The 24,101-nt window shown below is 30.2% G+C and overlaps 3 protein-coding genes across 4 annotated transcripts; 1 reads left to right on the top strand and 2 right to left on the bottom strand.

Moving 5' to 3' along the window:
- Nucleotides 1-2,000: 2,000 nt before the first annotated feature.
- Nucleotides 2,001-9,259, bottom strand: LOC124938013 (methyltransferase-like protein 25B). 2 transcript variants are annotated; one of them, XM_047478370.1, is made up of 13 exons: nt 9,083-9,259; nt 8,868-8,963; nt 8,315-8,398; nt 7,766-7,840; nt 6,875-6,955; nt 6,301-6,440; nt 5,418-5,548; nt 5,276-5,342; nt 4,948-5,122; nt 4,392-4,475; nt 4,104-4,290; nt 3,448-3,704; nt 2,001-2,362 (listed from the first exon to the last, which is right to left on the bottom strand). In XM_047478370.1, the coding sequence occupies exons 1-13, from the start codon at nt 9,209-9,211 to the stop codon at nt 2,180-2,182; spliced, it is 1,689 nt and encodes a 562-aa protein (XP_047334326.1). In that variant the 5' UTR covers nt 9,212-9,259; the 3' UTR covers nt 2,001-2,179. The 2 variants fall into 2 exon arrangements, with proteins under 2 accessions (XP_047334326.1, XP_047334325.1); XM_047478369.1 differs by lacking the exon at nt 2,001-2,362 and having other exon boundaries at nt 3,394-3,698.
- A 3,068-nt stretch (nt 9,260-12,327) lies between these two features.
- Nucleotides 12,328-15,206, top strand: LOC124939541 (NAD(P)H-quinone oxidoreductase chain 4, chloroplastic). The gene is given in 5 exon segments (XM_047480006.1): nt 12,328-12,332; nt 14,628-14,721; nt 14,724-14,739; nt 14,742-14,812; nt 14,994-15,206. Coding segments are annotated over 5 exon segments (399 nt in total).
- A 2,168-nt stretch (nt 15,207-17,374) lies between these two features.
- Nucleotides 17,375-19,003, bottom strand: LOC124940288. The gene has a single exon (XM_047480796.1). The coding sequence runs from the start codon at nt 18,843-18,845 to the stop codon at nt 17,574-17,576; it is 1,272 nt and encodes a 423-aa protein (XP_047336752.1). The 5' UTR covers nt 18,846-19,003; the 3' UTR covers nt 17,375-17,573.
- Between the last annotated feature and the right edge of the window lie 5,098 nt (nt 19,004-24,101).

The following is a 24,101-nucleotide window of genomic DNA, read 5'->3' as shown; positions in this document are numbered from 1 at the left end:
AATCAACTAAACCCTTAGTCATTCAAAAACTAAAATAGTCACATCAATTGCATAATAAACTAAACTAATAAAAATATCCTTATATGTATTTAGTTCCCATAATTATTTAACCTACATTTGAAAATAACCATCAAAGCCTTTATCACATCATCATCAATCTCATTCATTTATAAAATCATCAACTAAAATAATACAATTCAATTAACCCAACCCATATAATTCTTTTTTTAATCAATCAAGATGTTTTTCAAATAACCCATATTATTCTAAACAACCCTATATAAAACAAGCTCTTAATTATTTAAATGACGGTATACATTCATTTATTTCTAAAAGAATGTGATTTCTAATAATAATAAAAGAATATGAACAATAATATTTAAGGGAATGGGCTGAATTGACTTTCTAGGGAAAGAAACATGACTAAAAACTTGGTTCAAATGATATACTATTATTGTTCAGTTTTTTAGGGCCAGCATAGACCTAATTTCTCAATAAGGAAAAATTACCTAACAATGCCCCTATTCTACAAGTCTACTACTACTACTTATCTTTATGCATAATCAGCAGTTTTCTACACCCACCGCCCCCAAGACTTTTGATTCTATTCACTAATTATGCAATTTTCATATCAATAGTTTTGTACCACTAAATAATTAAACTTTCACGTATATTTTACCATAATTCACTACAACCCCAAAGTACTACCCTTAAAATCCATATAGAGCATAGCAGTTACTGTTTGAAAAACATAATAATAATAATTTGAGAAGTAAATACATACCATCGATTCGACAAGGTAGTCGAGTCAGCTGCACCATGCATGAGTAAAAACAGGTTCAGAGTCCTCCTCCATAACAAATATGCATATTAGTATATCAGGATTCAAATTATCCACCTTTATGCAATTAACAGATGAAAATTGTTTTGAAAGTGAAACTGTAAAAATGGTATTTATTAAATGCTGCAAATTCAAATTACTAATGCACATACATACAGAAAAAGGCCATGATGTGGAAAGATCCAGCTCAGGTACTGATTGTGATTTAACAACACATATTAAGATTGGAATAGTCAACTTTTAAGATCCCCATGAACACTATCCTGAGAAGAAGAATGAACCTATCATCTAAAAGACAATGAAAAAGACAGCCCATTCAATCCAAACAGTACAGGTTTTGACAAAAAATACTGAAATTGGAGGAGTTTTTGTACATTTGCATTAGATACTTTGAACAGTCTAAGCACTATATTCACACAAAGTTTATCTTAAACATCATGTCAAATCCACCCCCAATTGTAGCCACTAGAATTATTAATAGCTGTCCAAAACGACAAACAGTCAATCACAAGCATATTAATATGTAGCTTTCTCAAAGCTCAGTTCAGTGTCAATGAGCCGTGCCAGTTTCTAATGACGGGAGGTCAAATGATATCCAAACTCTTCCATTTTCTGACTTTATATAGAGCCACATGTTCCAAAGGCTTCAAAAATATAACACTTTCTGGAACTACAGCAGCTGAGTTTGGACGACAATATATTTATGAATATGCCTAAGTTATATTATTATCTCATCTAAATCAACTTCCGGATGAGATATTTTGACAAAAAAAATATAATTTTCAAGACAATTTATCAGAGGTTTTTGGTCCAAACCCAGCTCCAAAAAGTGTTTTCAGATGAGCCCATAATTTATATATTGGGCTATTTGGAACACCATTTATTTCCAATTCCGCCTTTCTATCCGTTTATAACATAGACAAAGTACGATGCATCACACAATTATCCCAAACGATTATGCATCTGGATACAGGTTTGAAATAGAGAAAATACCTGTTTCACTATAGATGCCTTGGAATGAAATTAATTGTAATATCCCTAACAGTGTAAAGAAGCTACTTTAGAAATTGTAGATGCCTTGTTTGACCTGTACACCTCCCTCCTTAATTCATCCTAAACTGTTAGCATCATTCTTCAATTAATCACACAAAAAACACCATAAAAGGAAAACACATCTGCATGCTTCAACCAACTTAATTTTTTTGTCTAAATAAAATGTCCAATCTAGCATACAAAGATAGAACAGCCAAAAAGCCTTAAGAACTCTTGCACCATCAGCTTTATGATTCAACATATGTTGGATGGGGTTGGCTTGGTATGTTTCATTATACAAATCAATCATATTTTTTTAGCTATTAGTGCCATGTTCCTTGGGGATAATTTGGGATCAAAAATTGGTAATATCATTGTTTCCAGATAACTGTCATGCTCCTGAAGATACAATAATCTATCGAGGAGGAGGATGGTCTCAATAATAGGTCCTAATGCGGTGCGAAGAGACCAGTAAGGACCAATAAGAGTCTGCATAGAAGAAATCAACTGTGTTAGAAAACAAATACCAACAGTATGGTGATGTCATCAAATATAACTTCACAAAAGAATCTACTTAATTGATGTCACTACCAAATCTGTAGGAAGTTAACCACATTCATGTTAGATACTATTAACTTAAAGGTGAGCAAACCTCAATCCATACTCAATTCAAACTAAATCTATCCAAACCATTCTACTCATTAGTATGGATTGGGGAGTTTGTTTTTCAATCCCTTAGTCTGTTGTTATTTGCATACATATTAGATACTATTAGCTAGAAGTGAGCAAACCCCAATCCATACTCAACCCAATTAAATTTATCCAATCCATTATACTCATTAGAGTATGGATTGGTTTGGATAATTCTAATTGAACCCAAATCAAAATGTCTACCCAATAAACACAATTTGGGTTTGGATTGGAATAGGGTTCGGGTAAATCAGTTATTTGCTCACCCCTACTATTAACAATTGCAAGTTAGAAAATATGATGTGCAGTTTTACTAAGTCGCCAGTGAAACAGGAAATGTCATATTTTTACACAATTCTCTTACTTGTGCTATTAAGACCATGAGATCGACTTTTGGGGGGGGAACATGAGATGACTTCATAAGAAAAACCAATAAGGAGATGAGAAGTTGAAGGCAAAAAATGCAGCAATCATGCAGTTGGGATGGCTGGAAGATAAACATAGAAAATAAAGTGGGGCAGCGGCGATCTTCATTGAAGCCCTGCTGCCCTACACCAACAGTTACGCCAGCCATTGAGGAGGCAGAGAAAGGTTGTTGGGTGCTGTTCAAGAACGCTACTCTCATACCAGGTTGAATAATATTGAGGGGAAATGTTATATTTTAATAATGAAATTATATCCTATATTACCTTAGTTAGGAATGGAATACCTCCTACCTTATTTAATCGTCTAATTTTTAATACATTAGGGTCCTACTAACTGCATTTATTCTAGTTACAATCAATGAAAAAAAATTATAAGTGGAAAACTTTATATAAATATCAGGGCAGACTGCCATACTTATCTTATGAAAGTATAAAGAGACATAGTATCAGGCAACTTACTGCAAAAGGTTCTGTTTCTTTCCATATTTGAGAAAAATCAACTTCCTTTAAGTGACTAAAACCAAGACGACTTAATGCTGACACACTGAATTCTTCAAATAGTAAATATTTCTTGGTGTCTTCATTAATACTGATCTGATTAGATGAACCATTTGAAAATGCCCCTGAAGTTTTACCCGCCATGCTACCAGATTTTATAGAAGCTGATGCTAGGAGAACAGGATCAGAAAAGTGATTTTCATCAGCGTTCCCTGTACCTACCACAATTGATCATCAAAGAGAAAACATGATTGATGTGCAAGTGTTAGAATTTTAGAATGAAAAGAGAAAGAAATGTTTTTGATATATTATTCTCATGAAAGGTAATACCTATTTATACAATTGTAGGAGAGATAAATCAGAATCCCTAAAATATCACAATAATTTATTCTAATTTCCTCAATTAAGATGAATTAGAATTCTTAAAATATTTAAACAATATATAAAAATAAATAAGAGAATAAAATAAAATAAACCCAATTTGACTATTTCCACAATCCAAAACACATCTAGGTGCACATGTCTTCTGTTTAGATGTTCATACATTTAAGAATGTAACTGATGCTACAAAAATTGAATGAACTTTGTAACATTTTTCCTGAAGCAAAAGTGTATACCTTCTATGTGGTATTCTCCAGTTCCATTTGCTTTTGCAATATTTCCTCTCTTGAGGATATTGTGATCTACAAAGTTCATGGAGTCTGTGCTTTCCTCCTTCCTATGTTGTTGGCGGAGTAATGCTTTCCCTTGACGTCCTACTATAGGACTCTTTTCAAGAGTTTCTGGATAATAATGGAAAAGAACCTTCAATATTACTGAAGGACTGGTTAGTAAACCTCAAAAGCAGTGGGTTAATATATTCAGTAAACTAATAATTCATGGAAAAGGGTATGAAGAGCAAATACCATCTGGAAAGCAGCTCTTAAAGCATGTAAATTAAAATTATGGAGACTAGCATCAATTCCCAAGCCTTTCCATCGCTCTGCACTCTGGTTAAGAGCCCAAAAAATGACCAGTATAAGATAGCTGTAGCAGAATAATAATGAAATAGAAAATATATCAAAAGATTTTGAATTCATAACCCAAAATCAAACAAGCTCTAAGATATTCGCAAATGGAGGTACATTGAGGGATCGTAAGGTCCAGAAGTCCAGGGCCTTGTTTGATCTAGGGCTATTTGAAAATAACCAAGTGGTTATATTCAAATAACCTTGTTTGTATTTGGGCAAAAAGGTATTAGGGGTATAAATATAATATGAAAAAATAATTTATTTTTAAAAAGAGATAGTATTTTGGTATTTTGATTGATGAATAGATTGTTGATGGGATATTGAGTTATTTGGGATTTAGTCGCAATAACACATATCAAACAAGGCCTAGGGATAAACCAGAAAATAAAGCCAGTGCACAGAATGTTCAGTCGAAGAGACTAACCATTCAAATAGGTAGTTCTAGAAATACCTGACACGCAAGATCTCTTGAACTCTTTCCTAATGAAAATTTTGTAGATTTAACACCTTTGCTCATGGGAAATCCACATTGAAAGTCAGCACTTTCTGATCCCTCCTCTGACAACAAGTTATAACAACAACCGATGCTTACCACAGCTCTTATTTCCTTGCAGTCCAAGAAAGACCTTAAAAAAATATATTTCAAGTTAGATAACAACTATTGTAAGAAAAATACAAATTGAAGGCTTCTGTATTACAAAAATTCTATAAACACCCGTTCACTTATGACTCTAAAAGGTTGGTAATGTAGAAGCAGTAAGTACTGTACTGACACCAACCTCAACATCGTTACTGAAAGATCTCCACAAGCATGAAGACCAGCAAGAAGCAATGATGACTCAGTTTCTACAAAGAAGAATGGAGAATAAGCCAAATAAGAATATTTAAAACCAATATTTCTTCATTATAGGGAATGTTCACCTGCGGATTCTTCAACCAGCTCTAGATCCGCTAAATCTTTTTGGAGCGACGACCTGCTAAGAGCTTTCAAGGTTTCGGTAGAAAGAATTTGGCAGGTTACTGTTTTTGGTATGTTGAAATGGCTTCCTGATCTAATATAAGATAAACTATGTTAGGACAACCAATCATCAAAAGAATAATAATGTTTTGTGCTTACGTATTAAAAAAACTCGTTTAAGCACAACGATAAAAAAAATTTACAAAATCATAAAAAAACAAACATACGGAAATCCTACACTGTCCAGTCCTTCAAAAATACATCAACAACAGTTCAAACAAAAACATAAGACTAAAAAACACTACTCAACTAACAGGCTTTGTTGATCTAGCAGTTCAAAATAATATTTACTTTGTTGATATAGCAGATCATAAAATGAACAATTCTTAGGGTGTGCATCACTAATGCATATAAAACTAGAAGATTAAATAAGGTGATCTAGGCTTCTAGGGTTAAACTGATGCAAATGTAACAGATCGGTAATTTGCGAAACAGGAGCTTATGCAGAAAGATGTAGCCAATACAAATTTCAGCCTATCAGTTAGGCCACATTGTATAATACCAGTAGCACATGCAAATTTCCAGAATGCAGTTGGGCAATATTACGTTCATACTAAATTATTTGAATAAGTGGTGAAAGAGTTTATTTTTCAAACCAGAGTTTATTCTCTGGGTGAAAGAGTTTATGCAATTACCAAATCATTAAATAATAAACATGATTAAAAGAGATATACTTTTGTAATTTTAATTGCCTACAGCGATATCCTTCCGTAAAATCTGACAGTCTCCCAGCAAAAGCAGTGGATTGAAAAGTTACAAACAGTATTCAAAATACTCCAGACATACCCGGTTTTACGCAATTTGGAGAAATAATGTTTCTTGATTCGCTCAGCCCGAGCATCTGTTACTCTTGCATGATGAGAAGAAGCATCTATTGCTATAACAGGAAGTTGGTACTCGAAGGAAAGAACTTGGGCTAGATAACCCTAGATAAACAGAGAGGCAGAGTGTAAATATACTAACCTCCTGTATGTGGAAGGTGCAAGCAACATAAAACCCCAAAAACAAAACAAAAAAAATTATGTTCCTGATCAATGGTGATAATGAACCAACAGGTTTGAAACCCTTTTTAAGGTGGAATCAACTCCAAAAACATCAGCATTGCTTTTATCGCCCATATCACATAAAGTTCATTTTGTGTTGCCAATAAGTAATTCACAGTAAATAGATGCAACAGGAATTCTCTCCTTTTTAAATTAAACTGTGGGTATATTAATAATGAGAGACACGTAATAGGAATTTTCTCTCTATTATAGCATGCTTTTAAAAGAAAATTTATAAGAGGTATGTCAGCAGCAAGCTAAGGAGATGAACATATGAATAAATCAGCAAAAAACATGGAGAAAAAAGATGAATGAACCTGGCCAGCACCAACATCAACTACTGTACTTGCACCAACACCTTTTGCTATGCAACTGACAACACCTGCCAGAACTTCTACCTGCTCATGCAAATTATATGTGCACAAGTCAAGTAAGATATGTCATAAGCAACACGAGCAAGCTGTCCAGTGCAAATAGAGGAGCAGGCCTACCATGTCAAGCATGAAGATGAATATACATTTATACAACGTAGACCTGATATGGTGTCTTTTAACAAGAATTCCCCACATTTTTAACATATGAGAAAAAAACACTGGAGTGCTAACAGCTCGTACTATGCATTGCTTTATTATGTGGATAAATTTTTCAGAGGTTAATGTTTTAGGGTAAATATTGATTCTAATTCTAATCAGAAGTGAATTTATAATTGAAAATATGCACAGAATATTAAATAAAACTGAAAAAGAATTATATAACTAATGTTACTGGATTATTAGTTTCATTATCAATCAAAGTATGGGTCAAAATAACATTATTGATAACAGCAATTTCTGAGAGACAACTTCTCCCCAAATAAGCCTTAATATTTAACTTATCAAACAATATTTTTTTACAATTTGCTCAAAACTACTAGAACTTGGTTATAAATTGTAACCAAACTACATAAAAATCCTGTGTTCATTTTTTTTATTATATTGATAACTACATACAGCATGTGACATGCTCTCTGTTACAATTAATCACCTAGCAAGGAAGTTGAACTCAGCAGAAGAGTACAAGTTATATTGTGTGATGCTAATTCATTCAGCCAAAATATGAAAGAAAAACAAAATTATAAGTGGCATAAATGGATTTCAGTTGAAACCGAACCATACAAGAAAGTTGACGGCAAGTAACATGAAAGGAAAAGAAATAAACTTGATACATACTTCATGTTTTTTCTTCGGATTCATGCCTTGCGTAAGAACTTGATTAAGTGAAGCCAAGTGCATATCCGGAAGCACCTTCAGTTCAATTGACAAGAAATGTGAGCTCAAAAGGCTAATGCACTACAAGCAAGTATTAAAAAATGCTATAAATCACATCCTTTACTGATTATGATGGAATTACTCTTTCTTTTTTGCAATACTAGTTTCAGTCATCTTTAGTCACATTAAGTATTTCACCTTCTTTTATCGGAAGAAAAAAAAAAGGATTTCACCTTGAAAGCACTTTTCAGCTAATTTGAATAGAACATTTTATTTTGTTTGAAGATGGACAACACAACACACATGTGTACAGGAGAATCATGAAAACAGAATAGTCTTAGACTTATCCAAAATTGGTTCCACATAGACAAACAGGGGGATAGCCAAAGGAAACCTGCATATAGAAACTTACATACAAAATAGTGCGATTGAAGAAAAACATGTGAATGTGATAGACAACAGTTAGAGACACCAAAATATGAACATTTGTTAAAACAACACATTATATACCTTACTCAGGTTGGCCTGTTCTCGACGTATGGCAAGAGACCTTGAAGTAAGGACAAATTTCTTGAGTGAAGGAGGCCAATATTCCTAGCACCAATAATAATACAATATAAAGTTTAATAGCAATTCTGTCAGACTTGATCTTAGCAGAATAAGGCAGAAAATAACCACTTCAATTACTTAATGATGACAAGAACCAATAAATATATAGAGATATAGATTCTCATTTTCAAAATTGCAGTATTGATGGATATTGGAATATGAAACAGAAAAGAAGCTGATCGTACAAATGGCCGATATTGAGTTCCTCAATAAAAATAAGTGAGCTCAAACTGATTTGTGGCATAGAGATTCTCTTGAGGAACATATGAAACCTAATTTGGTCCAAAGCATTGTGCTACAAGCCTACAATCACTAATACTTTGCTTCAAATTGATTACAATTGACAGGGACAGTTGATCATGCAGGTTAAGCTTCCAAATATGATAGCATTACATTTGCAGCTAATCAAAGAAAGAAAACGAAGGCTAAAAACTAACATGGAAGAGAAACGTGCCTGCACAACACCGGAAGGAATCTGGACAAGGTTCTCAGACGATTCATTTCGAAGACAATCAATCCACTCCTTGTCAACATTCTCCCATAGCCTATCCTGTGAACGCATAATCATGGAATACTTGATTTAAGACAAGCGTATACATAAATATCTACAGAATACAAGCATAACTCCTGAGAATCCACACAGAAACTGTCGATCAGAGAAAGAAATACCTTGAAAAAATTGACGACGTGAGCTTCAAGGAAGAAACGGTAAGAATCGAGAAAATCGATTATAGAGTGTATCCATGCTAAGGTGTTTTCTGCTGTATCGCACGAGAACTCGAGATTGTAGCTGGCCATCGTCTCCGGCTAACCGCCGACGGCAGACTGTTAGAATGATTGTTGCCTCGGCGGCGGTTGTCAGCTGATTAACTTGGGCTTTAACCAGGCGGCTGATGTTTGTAAATAAAGCCCAAGTCTCGTACGGGCTTTAACTATATTACATTATTACTCTTACCATTTTATTATAGATAATTCCTAAATAGGTAAATTATTATAATTTTAAATTTAAAAAATAAAATTTAATAAGTTTATAAATATTTTTTATTTTACAATTTTATACCAATTTTAAAGTCAAAATAAATAAATTTATAGATATAAATTGAAAAAGTTATTATGTATTCAAATAAATAAAAATAATTAATTTTATATAATTTTTTTAATTAATTTTATATTTAAATATATAAATTTTTAAAAAGAATTATTATATAAAAAAAATTAATTATATATATAAATAATAATAATAATATATAACTATTATTTTTTAAAATTAAATTTTTACAATTTTAAATAAACTCTTGATTTTAAAATTTTACAAATAGTCAACGATTTTAAGTAAAGAAGCTTATTGCCACCATTTTAACGAGGCGGCTATAATGGTAAATAAAGCCCAAACTAATTTTTAAATGTTTTCAAAAAAAATCATTTTTTTAGTTTTATTATTATTATTATTATTATTATTATTATTATTATTATTATTATGAGGGAGAGAACCCAACAAATTTGGGTTGCATATCAAGATTTTGGCTAATTGTGTTAGGGTGAATGCATATGTATCTACCATGACAAAATAAATTTGGACGAGGTTAAGCTATTATAATCAAATGTGTAAAAGATTGTCAAGTTAAAATGATGACAAATGGATCAAAATTGTAACCTATTCAACTTAAGATTTATCAAATAAAAAATATTTAAAAGGTTAAAACTATGATCAAGTGAAAATGTTTAAAGGTAGATAAAAGGCGTTAGACATGATAATAAAATAATAATAAAAATACTTATAGCAAAAAATATGGTAAGTTTCTCATTAGGTTTGAAGCTTTCCGGATATTAATAGGGATTAAATGCCCAGATTCAGAATGTATGTAAAAATAGTTGATATATTTGTTTTTAAAATAAATTTAATATGCATTCCTATTATTTATCAATAATATATGACCAGAGTTGGCTATACAGACTAGGACAAACCCGCCCTAAAAGAGAACCATCTTAAAATAATTAGTAGAGCTCCTCAATCTACCTAGAGGCCAACTCAATAGGACAAAGACAAAAAAATATCTAATTTTCTTATCTATAAAGATTTAATTATTTACAAATAAAAAAATATAAATTTATATCTACTAAATGAAACTGAGGTCTCGTTTGATGAAAGGGTTTTTGGGATAAAACCCAATTTTTATCTCAAAACCCAAACATCTTATCAATCATCAAATCAAATAATTTTATCATTTAAATATCAAAATCATACTCTAATTTTATCATCTCTCAATCATCATTCTCTCACCTACACCCTATCCTCTAAAGTTAAAGGGCAAATTAGTCTTCAAATTTTAAAAACAAGTTTTTTCCTATTTTTTATTAAACAATAATTTTTTTGATAAAATTTAGATAAAACCCAAAAAATCCTTTCCTCAAACAAGGCCTAATTGAATCAACCAAGCGGGTATTATAATAAATTGAAATTGCAATTTTAAAAAAAAATCAACCAACTTTAAGAGTATATTTTAGTGTAGACCAAATCAACTCGCTTTTATACGTGACGTGACAGATTTTTTGTCTCAGAAGTAGTGTCCCTATGTGTACAAAACTGAGAAAAATTACACATGAATATGGGATTCACATTAATTATAGAATAAACTAAGTTTTGAATTGTGACACATATAGAGACACTACTTATGAGACAGTGTATCTACCGTTTATACTCCAAACTCGAGTTAGTTGAAAGGGGTTGGTCGCAATTCAATGTAACTAATGTTTGATTATCCTATAATTATAATTGGTATTAGCTAAGTAAAGTAACTTTAAAAAAATTAGTTAACTTTTTTTTAATTTAATTAATAAATGAAACAAATAATAGTTGAAATATATATAAAGTGAGGATTCCAAGAGTCACGTGATAGAATGTGAATGGTGTGGTTGTGTGTGATACTAAGGACAAAGTCATAAAGGACATAAGATACGTACGATTATTTTTTCTTTTATTTATGCAAGTTGTAACAAATTCTATAGAGTACTATACTAGTACTTTACTTTATTTATCTAGGTAATCATGTTCTTCATAATTAAAAATCTTTGAAAACGACAATAGTTATGAAAAACAAAAACTTTATCATTTTAATTGAAAGTTAACACTTTTTTTAATCTAATTATGAAAGTATAAAATTAGGGGTTAGTTGATTGATTGAGCTTTATGCTTTTATAGTATTAAACTAATATTAATAGAAAATTGTATGTAAAATTTATTCAGATTAAAAAAATATGTCAATTAAGGTGGAAGTGCAGACAGTGGAACATGTATTTTCTTTCTAAAATGATTAAAGTGGGATGTAGTCTATTCAAATAACTGAATTTTTTTTAAATACATTAATTAATATTATGATTAAGAATCAATTTTATGGATATATCAATTAAATTTTTATGTCTTTGTTTAATAAAAAATTGTTTGAATAGTTAATTTTATTTTAAAAAATAAATTTTAAAAACTATCACGACTTCTCGTGATTATCATTCTCACATTTTCACTTGTCACTTCAACTTAGTTGACTGTTGTTTCAATTATATTATTTTATTATAATTGATCCGATTTAATTATTGGAGGTAATATTTAAATAATTATCAACTTGTATATTAACAATTCAATATATAATACAGTATATCAAATTTGTTATTATAAGAAAATATGTAGGGTTTTAATTAAGTTAACCAATGAGGGAAAAAAATATATACAAAATTTATATAATTAAATAATGTTGAATAATCTTGTTTTTCAGGGGGAAGGCTAATTAAAGTAACGAAATTCCTGCATAATCAATGTTAGGAGTTTAATTATTTTTTTATAATATCATTAATTGAAGTGTCATGTATAAGAAGGATAGTTAGTGAAAAAAATCAAAAAAAATTATACTGACTTGTAAGGTATGGGGTAAGAGAAAAAAAACAAATGATTAGCGATGATTTAGAAGGATATTGATTTATTTATTTTGATAAAAATACTTAAAAAAATATTAATATATAAATAAAATAAAAAATAATAATTTAAAATAGTGGGTATTTTAGTATTTTGATTAGTGATTTGAGTAATCGTCAATCTAGATTAAGCCCAACAAACCCACGAGTAATGCATGCATCCGGACAGCTCATTTAATAAAAAAAATTAGATTATTTAGTTAAATTAATCATTATTTTAACATAAAATTTTGTAACATAATTATTTAGGATGAAAAATAAGTTTTTTTTATTTGGTTATAGATTTAAATCTCACTAAAAATAATTTTAAAAACAAATTAGACTGGTCAAATTTTTTTTCACGTTTTTCTATCATAGGGCTGGGTCAGACCAATCATTGGGTCGATAATGAATAAAATAATATTTAATTTATTTGGGTTATTAAAATAACTCTAACCTAATAATGCCTGAAAATTCAATATTTATATTAAAATCACTAAATAATTAATACAAATATATTAATAATAATAAAAAACCAAACATAAATTTTTAGGTTGAGTTTAAACCAGTACAATACGGCCATTGATCCGCCCTAACCGTTATTAATAGTGCATCTTAAATATATATATATATATATATATATATATATATAAAATGTGTACAAGAAAACTACAATTTCGAGATATATAAATTTAAACTAAACTTTCTTTTCTTTTTTTTTTATTTAAATGCCATGAACAGTGAACAATATAGAATTTGAAAGTTCTTATTTAAATTAAAATATTAAATAAATTATTTAACAAAACTGGCACGATATTACTGTGCCTGACCCAGATTTTGTGGTCTCTGATAAATCATTGAATGCACGCTGTTTCTGTATATTTATGAGACAATTTGCAGGCATGAGACAGTTCATAATTTTATTTTTTAAGTTTATTTATATTTATTAATAATCACAATATTATTTATTAATATAAAAACAGCATTCTCACAACATGTGATTATTTATTAAAAAACTTAAACATCAAACAACATTATTTAAAAATTAGATCACTTGACTACACAATATTATTTATTCATTAATCACATAAAATCAAATTATTAATTATAATAATAAAACATTTCATTGTTTTTAAATAAGTTTTATTATATAAAATTATTTACAAAACCTAATAAAAAAATATTTTTAGCAATTAAACTTATTGACTGAAACATGTTATCACAATATAACCTAATAGTATGAATGATTCAGATTAACCTAACAAGATAGGTTTAGATCTATAAAAAAAAAAATCAAATATCTCCGGTTTAATTTAAGGACTTATTCGTTTTTGGGTTATTTAAATAATTTTAAAAAATCAAACATTTGACTCTCTATTTTATCTATCAAATAACTTATCCGGAATTATCCCGTAATTTATCAATTTTTTATTCAAATAACCTTTTAGAACAAGTCCTATAAATCATATTAACTTTTAAAAACAATTTTATTGAAAATAGTGTACTTTTATTATGTGAATCTTTTATTAAAGGGGTGGTGTAATAATTTTGTGAGTATGGGTTATATTTGAACTAAAGAGAAAGTGTCTAGTCAGGATTTAAATTTAATAAATAAAATAAAAATAATATAATATTTGATTTAAAAACAAATGTATATCGTGAACCCTGATAGAGAACATATAGCCGTGACAAAATGATTCTCTTCTCTCGATCAAATACAAACAGACATCACAAAACGACATCTTACATATTACTGCTACCTACTACTACTCATCCTTATTATTTTTTAATTTTTATACAATTTTGTCGTTATTTCACAAACCTATCTCAATATATTTCATTTCAAATTGTTTGTCTATCTAGTGTCTATTATTTAAGTTTAACTTTTTTTTTTAAAAAATTAAGTTTAAAGTTTTATTCAATTTGAATTATTTTAATAACTCAAATTTAATACTATCATTTCACTTAGTCTAATTACATAATTTAATTTATTAATTAAAATATTAAAATAATATATATTTTAAATTATTATTTATTATTTATCATTATATATTAATACTTTTAAATCATTTTATATAAAAAAAAATTACACCCGCAAACAAAAACCCAAAATTCAAAATATGAAATGTAATTTAATAAATATATTTAAAATTTGATGAATATTAAACACGTCTTAGGTTGAAATTATGAGTGATAACTCTATATAAAATTAGGATAGTTTTCTAGATTTAAAAATAAATATAAATGATGTCTATCTTGTCTTTACCACGAGTCATTTTCCTTGGCTAACCAAAATGAGAGTTTTGCACATATCTTCGGGTTCTTCCATTTAATTTCTCCCTCATAGAGGAAATAATAAGTAAGGTGGTATACTCTATTTATCCGCCGGAACTCCTTCTAATGACCTATGCATTCTGTTATCATTTCCAGTTAGACGATCCATTTACAATTATTGAGGCAAAAACGAACTCTTTAATGTTTCATTAAGATAATGCCATCGAATCGTGAGAAGTTGTGGAAATATACCGCATTAATAGCCCGTAGGCTTTCTACGTCTATTAATGCTAATTCGGATGCTTTTGAAACAGTCTTTGGTTTGGCCTTTGTTTGTGGCTCCTTTGATTGATTCGTAAACCAGGTGCTTCAGCTTCATCCGTGGGATTTGGAGAAGCCTTCTAAGCCCGCTCTCGGTTCACGTCTTTCAATCAATCCCTTAAGTTATTCCCCGCTTCTCTGGCGGGGTAGGAGCTTTATTTGCTGCAGGAGTGAGATGATTTCGTTGCCCCAAGCCAGATCTACTCATTTATTCGGATGCTCTCAGGTGGGAAGGGGTCGTATGAAGTCCAGATAACACTAAAAGGCCTCGTACTCTTTTTCGCAGGTTGAATTCCTTATTCTAATTTCACTCTAAAACGAAAGAACGGAAGATGGTCAAGGTGGATGAAGGCATATTAGCTTGAAGATGATTTTTTAAAAGAGAATATTACAATTTATTACACAATTTTGTCGCAAGTTTTAAATTACAACTAAAAAAATGTATTAAGATATCATTAACTTATGTGATTGTAAAAAAAAACTATCATAATAACATGATTTTTTATTCAACACGAAAAGTAAATCAAAAATTTGGAGGATGGGCTGCTTCCTTGTACTCCTTTAATTAGTCGTTTTTTATAGGGAAATTGAATGTTTTCATTTTCTTCGATTTTCCGACTCTTTCCACAATTTCTTCCATCTTTTCAATAAGCCGAGCTTGTTCGCCGATTTAGTCTAATGTGCGGAAGAAGATTAAAATGTATAAATATTATTTCTCAAAGTAAGGTGTTTATTAGAGTATGAATAATATAATAAGTAAATTAAAGCATAGAGTAGTGGAGTGGGTAATTGTAAGTGACTACCAATTGACATAAAAACTATTTAAGTATGATGTAGAAATATAGAATATACATCTTTTGTATAGTTATGGTTTATTTTCAAATCAGTTATTTGAGTAAAAGTTAATTAAAGGTATACGTAATAATAAGTTATGTTTTTGAAAATAACTTTGTATCTCTATGAAAAAAGTTTAGGCATTCCAATTTTCATTGCAAATTATAACTAACAAGACAAGGGTGTAAATACCTTTTTTTTAATAACTTATCATTTTTTACTTATCCCTTTATTAGTTTAATCAATTATTTCTCAACTAAAATAGTAAAATACTCTTTATAGATATATTTATTAAATATTAATACCCTTTAAATTTCTTAATCTTATCACCCATTTTTTCATAACCCAATCCCAAATCCTAACAAAGACTTAAAAAGAAGAAATCCACATTTGTTATTGAGCCTAGCCCTAGTGTGGAAAACATAAAAAAAAAAATGGATGATTGAACCTAGTCCAAATGATGTAATAGACAGTTTCAAATAATCACTTGATTGGGTGGGCATTGATTGATTCAAGGTTTTGAATGAAAAGAAAGCACAAGGAAGAGGAAGAAGAGTGGTAAGGTGGGGTGGGGGTGGGTCTAGTGGTTGTCATGGGGAATCTAAAGAAAAGGGAAAACCGACCTAGAATGGACAAATAAGATCAGTCCCAAAAAGGTGTTCAAAGACTGAGGAGTCAAACAAACCCATCATTTCACATCCAAAAGGTTCTCTTTTTTTGAGAATCCTGTCTCAAAAACCCCATATCTCATTTATGCTTACTTTATCATTAATAACAAATAATAAACACTCTTTGTATAAACCTCTGTTATGATTATTTCTATCCCCACAAAAACATTTGACAGAAAGTTATTTTACTGCCAAATAATAACCAGTGGGTGTAGAAATTTAAAAGAAAGAGTACAAATTTCAGTTAAGCTAATAATAATGCACCAGAATAGAGGGAAGAAGTTCAATTTTATGGACAATGGGACCACCATAGAGGTCCACAAGGATGATGATTTAGACATGAGAGTGAGTTAGTTGATGTGCAAAATGGAAACAAGCAAGAGATCAAGCTACATAACAAATTACTCTTTCCCCAACCCACCTAGACTAAAATCATTCAACAGATTATTATTAAGGTTATTTAGAAATAGCCCATAACCAAAAACAAGACATTGGTAATTGGTAGCCACCATTCAAATAAGAAATCGTCTGACTTAAACTATTAAACAACCAAAATGGATAATGAAGGTGAGGATGGTGGTGGTCATGGTTGGATTTGGACGGAAGTGTACTTACTATTATCTGCATAAAGAACAGCTGTGACATATTAACATGCTATGTGTCAGCACCAGCAGCTACCCCAAAGAAACATGGATTCTTTAAAGAAAAAGAGACCCCACAAAACAAACAAACAAACAAACAAAAACCATGACACTCTACTACTATCTCAAAGACTGTGTCGTGTGTGTGAGAATGGCTGCTGGCTAGGGCAAGAAGAAGAGAAATTTGATCTGAATTCTATAGCATTATAGCATCATAAGGAAAAGGAAGAATAATTATCATATACCCGTGATTCCTGCATGTATGCACAAACAACAACAAGTAAAAGGCTAAAGATCCTTGATAATAAATGGAATGGATCTAACCAACATTTTTCATGAACTGTTTTGCTTCAACCCAAATCTAAACCAACCAACATCATCAACAACAACAAGAACAAGATACCATAAAATTTAAAAATAGAAAAAGAAAGCTATGTTAAATCAAAGTTACCATCTTTTTTCTCTACATGAGAATGAAAGTTAAAACCGAATCCTTCCACTAACCTGATGTTGTTGTTGACCTCTGCTCGCTCCTCCTGTGGAAGAAGAATAACTCCCACCACCACCACCACCGTCGCGCTTCTGGGGTGTTGTAGGAAAGAGCTGAAACCCGAATACACTGGACTTTGATAGAGAACCAACTGGGACATTCAGAAATGGTGTGACTCGAACATTGGCGGAGTATGATCTTTCCATTCCCCTTTGCTTATTATTATTATTTGGTGGCCCACCATTGAAGGTACTTGGACTGCTCGAGCTTCTCTCCAGACCCTGGAAGATAACCTTTCCTGACGAGTTCATTCGCGGGCTGTCCATTGAAACGCCTCGCAGGGTCACCGATGATTCGGGGGTTATACGGACTGGACTTCGTCCTACTCTAGCTGAAGCTTGATTTTCTGAAGGGATGGGCCTCTGTTTGAGCAATCTCATTCTCGGAGGTGGATTAGAGGAACCAGCATTTGAAATTCTGTTGTAATAAGACTGCTTTAGAATATGCTTATCGGAATCCAATGAGAGTCTAGGGAGGTCATCATGATCTTGACAGGAAGATGAACACAACGAGAGGGATCGTCTTGAGGATTTAGTAACGGAATGGCTATCCAAATCCTTTAACAGAGGAATGTTAAGTGACGATTCAATAGAAGAAGATGAAGGTTTGGAGCTTCGATTAAGAAAAAGCCTTCGAGATTTAGAGCCATTATTGATACCAGTAGATTGAGAAGATGAATTATTAACATCTACCTTACTATTACCATTAAGTGAAAGCTTCTTCAATCCAAGCAACTCCTTCCATCGACTAGAACATCTCGGCGCCTTTGGAGAGAACAGAAACGGATCTATCTCAACCGGTTCCTTAACCAATGACCTCCGCGTCGAAGGAACCCTAGAAGAAGGTTCTACTACAGGTCGAGAAACAGGAAACAACAATGGAACGAGTTTACCGTCGGAGAAAAGTTCGTCAGCTGGAAGCATAATGACAGGATCTTCAAGTCTAAACTCAAAATCATATAAATCCTTATCTGTAACTTGAAGATCTGAAACCTCATCCGGATCTAACCGCTTCAATGGCGGCAATGCATTAGCTGCTGCTGTTCCTCCTCCCTTGGATGATGATGATGATGATGTATGGTCGTCGTGATTATTATTCTCCCGGCCAAAGGAGATCCGAGGATTCAACCATCCATAAGAAACAGAACAGTCAAGAAAGTTCTCCGACGGAATGGCGACGTTATTAACGCAAGCCGATGCCATCTTCAACAATCATGCAATGTGTAACAACAACAACAGTAATAATATGAAGATTATACAATCTTTGATAGAGTAAAATGCGTTGAAATGAGATTGAATTGAGTAAAATGTTGATTCTGTATCGATCTGGAAGAAGAGAGATTGAAGATGATTGCAGTTGTTCTTTCTTTTGTATATATGTTAAACGGGAGGGGAGAAAGAAGGATATATTTAAAAGGGGAAGAAAAGGGAAAATTTGCGAAATAACCCTAAAAATTAATTGCGTTGGTGGTCAGTTTAAAGTATTATGACGAAATTTTCTATGTGAATGGCATAATGTCTTGCGACAGAAAAACACGTGAAAAGTCCAGAATACCCGGGCAAGATCGTCTCGCGAAGGGCAAGATTATCTCGCGACGATACCATTAAAGTAATGCAATTATAGACTAACCAATATGTTTTTTCATCGCGAGACGATTCTGCCCTTCGCGCAGTGTTCTAAATGACGGCCGAGGCGGCCGCCTAGACGGCGCCGAGACGGTATGCGGTCCAACACCGCTCCGCCTATACATGAGGCGGTCAGATTATTTAATATTTTTAATTAATTAATTACTAATATTAATATATATTTATAAATTTAATAAAAAAAACACTTTATCTCCTATTCATTTATCTTCTTTTTCGATTATTATCTTATTCACCTCGCCTCCCATGATCATCTACCTCTTCTTCAGCACGTTTATATACTTATTTTTGTTAAATGTTACTAGGTTAGAGAATATTGATTTGGTTTTTTGGTAAAATGATAATTATAGAACATCTTTATTATATTTATATTTATATTTAACGGACCGCCTAAGCACCCGAGACAATAGGCAGTCACTTACCGCACCGCCACCGCCTACTGTCATTTAAAACACTGCCTTCGCACTACGCGATGGAATAATTTCATAAAAATATTTTGAAGTGATCACCATTTTATGCACCGATCCTTTTTAGGGTCATTTCGTCAATTTTATTTGGTTTGAAGTAAGGGTAAATAGTAAATAGTTAATAGTAAATAGTAATATTACAGAAATATATAGAAATGGACTAATGAAATTGTGACAGGTGGAAACTTAGTCAAACGCATAATACGCCTGTTTGAAGAAGAGAGAACTCTGGGTGATTGATGTGCTTCTTGGAAGTATCCTACAATTGGGTGACAAATCTTCTACACTATTAATTAATAAAACATTCAATTCAATCAAGAATATACAATTACTTATTATATTTTTAAAATTATTAAATATAATTCTAACAGTATTTTTTTTAGACCCACCAAATAACATTTTAGATGTTATATTTATGTAATTTCTTTTAGGTGTAAAGTAAGATTTTAACAATTTTGAAAATACTAAAATATATTGTTTGAACAATTCTATCATAAAACAAAATAAATTAAATGGACTTAATGTAATCACAGAAATTATACGTGTAAACGGTTCGATTCGATCGGTTAATATACTAAAATGCACAAATAATTTGTTGAGTCTATTTGAGAAAATCTCATATTGTCGATTTCAGTTTATTGGTGAGTTTAATTTGATTAGTTAAAATATTGGTTTGATCGATTTGATCGACTTAATTGGTTCAATTGATTTTTTTGTCCGTCAAAGTTATTGCTAAATAATACAATATTACCTAAGATTTATTTTAAAATACAAATATAAACTATATGTTCTAATCAAATTATGTATTTTTTAAATTTTAATCATGGTCGGTCGGTTTTGCAGTTCGACAACCACTAAACTGACCAATCAACGATTTCATAAGCAGATGATCATTCAGTTTAGTCAATTTGGATGGTTTTCGATTTAGTTTAGACCGGTTCGATTAAGTTTAAATTGTTCGGTTGATTTTACTCACACTTAGGGGTCGACAATGAGGCGACCGCCTAGGATCACCACTCCATGAATACTCTAAAATGAAAAATGAAAAAATACACTATTGCGATTTAGATTGTAAAATTGAGATATTATTGTTGTTAAAATGTTATATATTGAGTTACATAAGTTATAAGTTTATCTATTATATAAACATTACATTATACTTATAAAAATATAATATAATAATGATATTATCACAATTTATATTATCTTATATTAACATTCCTCATCAAACTAAAGATGAAAATGATTTAAACACTTGAGGTTGAAGATAAGAATGTGAAATATTGATGTTATAATCTGCAAGCTTGATAAACTCTTAAGGGTTGAGATTCATCCAACGATACGATTACAAATGTATTTTATAAAAAAAAAAAATCAACGAATAAAATAAAATCTCACGGGCATTCAATGCTGTGGTGAAACAACAACAACAAATTATGAAATTACTTCTAAGTCTTGTAATCCATTCAACGACGGGATGATAGTGTGTCACCTTAAATGAAACCAACGAAAATATAAAATCTCATTAGAATAGAATGTTGGATTAACACTAGCTGAAAAAAATAAGAACATTAACAAGAGAATTTTAAAAAATTATAAAAAATTATTTTTAAAGAAAATATAGTAATAAATTTATGAAAGCACCATTCGACAATGGAAAACTATGATTTAGTGTGCTCAGAAAAAAAAAATAATAATAAAAAAAAAAAAATAATAATAAAATAATAATAATAAAAAAAATGCTTTAATATAAAAGAATTGTATTGAATGAATGATATATACTGAATTACTTATATTATGTATATTATACTAGCTATATGGACTAATATATACTTATAAATAAACTAATGTAATAATAATGTTATATTTTTGTAATTTCTTTTAATGTAAAGGAAGATTATAAATAGGAAAATTTTCGTTCTATGCACACGTATAAAAATATAATTAAAATAAATTTAATAATAATATGTATTTAATGTTTAAAATTCTTAATAAATCACGAATAAAAATAGAAGGCTCTCATTTCACATTTTATTTACTTAGGTAAATAACTTATATTCTCACATATTTTATCACATATTTTTTTTGAATGAACCTCTCATCTCGTGACCTTATATTTTCAATCAAATATTTGATTTATATTTTTTTGAATGAACCTCTCATCTCGTGACCTTATATTTTCAATCAAATATTTGATTTATATTATACATTAGTTAGTTAAAAAGTTGAACTTATATTGTTAAAATGTCTCATATTCATCAAATTTGGTGTTTATTTAAAATATAAAATGTTATTAGCGTAGTTGGTTAAAAAGTTGTACTTGTTTTGAATTTATTTTTAACCTTTTTAAGTATATATGGGCGGGTCAATCCACAATCCGACTCAAGTATCCATTTACTCTAACATATATATCCAAATTAACCAGAACTCTCGACCCGACAATCCGAACACATTAAAAATTAAGGATCATTATATATATATATTTGGGGAATACTAAAAATTACTGTTTAAATAGTTTTGTCGAAAAATATATAGACTTAACGTAAGGATAGAATTTAAGCGTTAAGATTCGTTTCAATCAATTTATATAATTAAATGTAAAATTGAATGGTTGAGTCATTCGAAAAAATCTAAAATTGACTATTTTAGTTTATTTATGAGTTTAATTTGATTCGTTTGATTTTCTTGATCAATGTTCGTGTATCAAAATTGTTGCTAAACAATACAATTTCCTAAACTTTGTTGTAAAAAAATAAATATAAACGACAGATTCTAATTAAATTATGTATTTTTTAAATTTTTATCATGATCAGTCGGTTGCTAACTGACCAATTGGGTTCGGTTTAGCGGTTTCAAAAACAGCCGACCATTAAGTTTAGTCAATTCGGTTGGTTTTCAATTTAGTTTAGACAGATTCTATTCAGATTAAATTGTTCGGTTGATTTTACTTACCCTCAGGGCCGACAATTGGGTGAAGTCCGCTCATCCCGGATACTCTAATAATTTTTTTTTTACAAATTTGAAATTTGCTATCATAGAAAACACATTTAATAAACTATATTAACTCACTCTAACTATTATATATTTTTAATATAATATAAAATATAGCAATTTAAAAAAAAAAATAAGAACAAATTTCTTTTTTTTTTGCCTAGGCCAATCTAAACTTTAGGCCATCCCAGTTTACACTCATACATAAAACCCGGATAAACTCAATTTGGAGAGGAATGTTGTTGAAATAATGCATCTCTTTGCACATTTCTTAAGTAGTGTAGTATATTTGATCATATGCTAAAAGATCAAAGGTGGAAGTCAAAACCTCCATTTCAAAATTTCCAAGGATTCCTAGAAAAAAGAAAAAGAAATGGATGATTGTTAAATCATCTGAAAAAATGTAACATGGAGATTTAAAACCCTAACTAAGGCAATGTTTCGATTCGGGTTATTTGAATAACCTAAAGAGAGAAAAAATAACGATGGTGAATGATTTTGATAGATGATGATTATTTTTAGTAAAAAGACTTAAAATATATTAATATATATATAAATAAAATAAAAATTAATAATTTAAAATAAATGATATTTTAATATTTTGGTTAATGAAATTAGTAATATGAGTGATAATAAGTGATTATTTGAAAATTGATTTTATATAAAAAAAAATTAACCTAAAGCCCAAGGCTAATTTACTAAAAGAGAATGACAAAATAGAAAGAATGTTAGAGAATTTTGGGGACTATAATTTTTAAGCTTCACTTGTGTATGTGATAATTAGTTGAATAATATTGATATTAAAAAAAAAAAAATCAAAGTGACATTTATTATGTTGGTATGTTTAGTAGAAGCTTTGAGGGATCGAGGTATGCTTAACACCTTTAGTGAATTAATTTTGTCCTCAATAATTCTGAAAAGAAAGAAGAAAACAAATTCAGATGGATTGAGTGAAAATATGAAGGAAATTTCCATTGAAAGTAATGCATTTACAAATATATAGATTTTTGTAGATAATTTCACTCATAAACAGGGATAACAATAATACACTATCCTCCGGATAGTATTGCACTCAATTCATACCCGATTTTAATATAGTTATTCCTTATTCCCAATTAATAATTTCCTAATGAATATTTTATATTTAATTCTCATACCAAACAATCCAGATACCCGATATTTTAACATTTTTTTCTCTTAACCTAGCCTTTAATATAATTTAAAATAAAAAGATGATGAAGAAACGTTAATACAAATTTTTTATATAAGTGATCTATTTTTATGTATGATTTGGATATAATATGGTTGATAACGAGACGAATAAGGACGGAAAATCTTTTTATTATCCTCGTTCATT

Source organism: Impatiens glandulifera, chromosome 5 (assembly GCF_907164915.1).
Source record: "Impatiens glandulifera chromosome 5, dImpGla2.1, whole genome shotgun sequence".
Taxonomy (NCBI): domain Eukaryota; kingdom Viridiplantae; phylum Streptophyta; class Magnoliopsida; order Ericales; family Balsaminaceae; genus Impatiens; species Impatiens glandulifera.
This window is presented reverse-complemented; position numbering and strand designations above follow the sequence as displayed.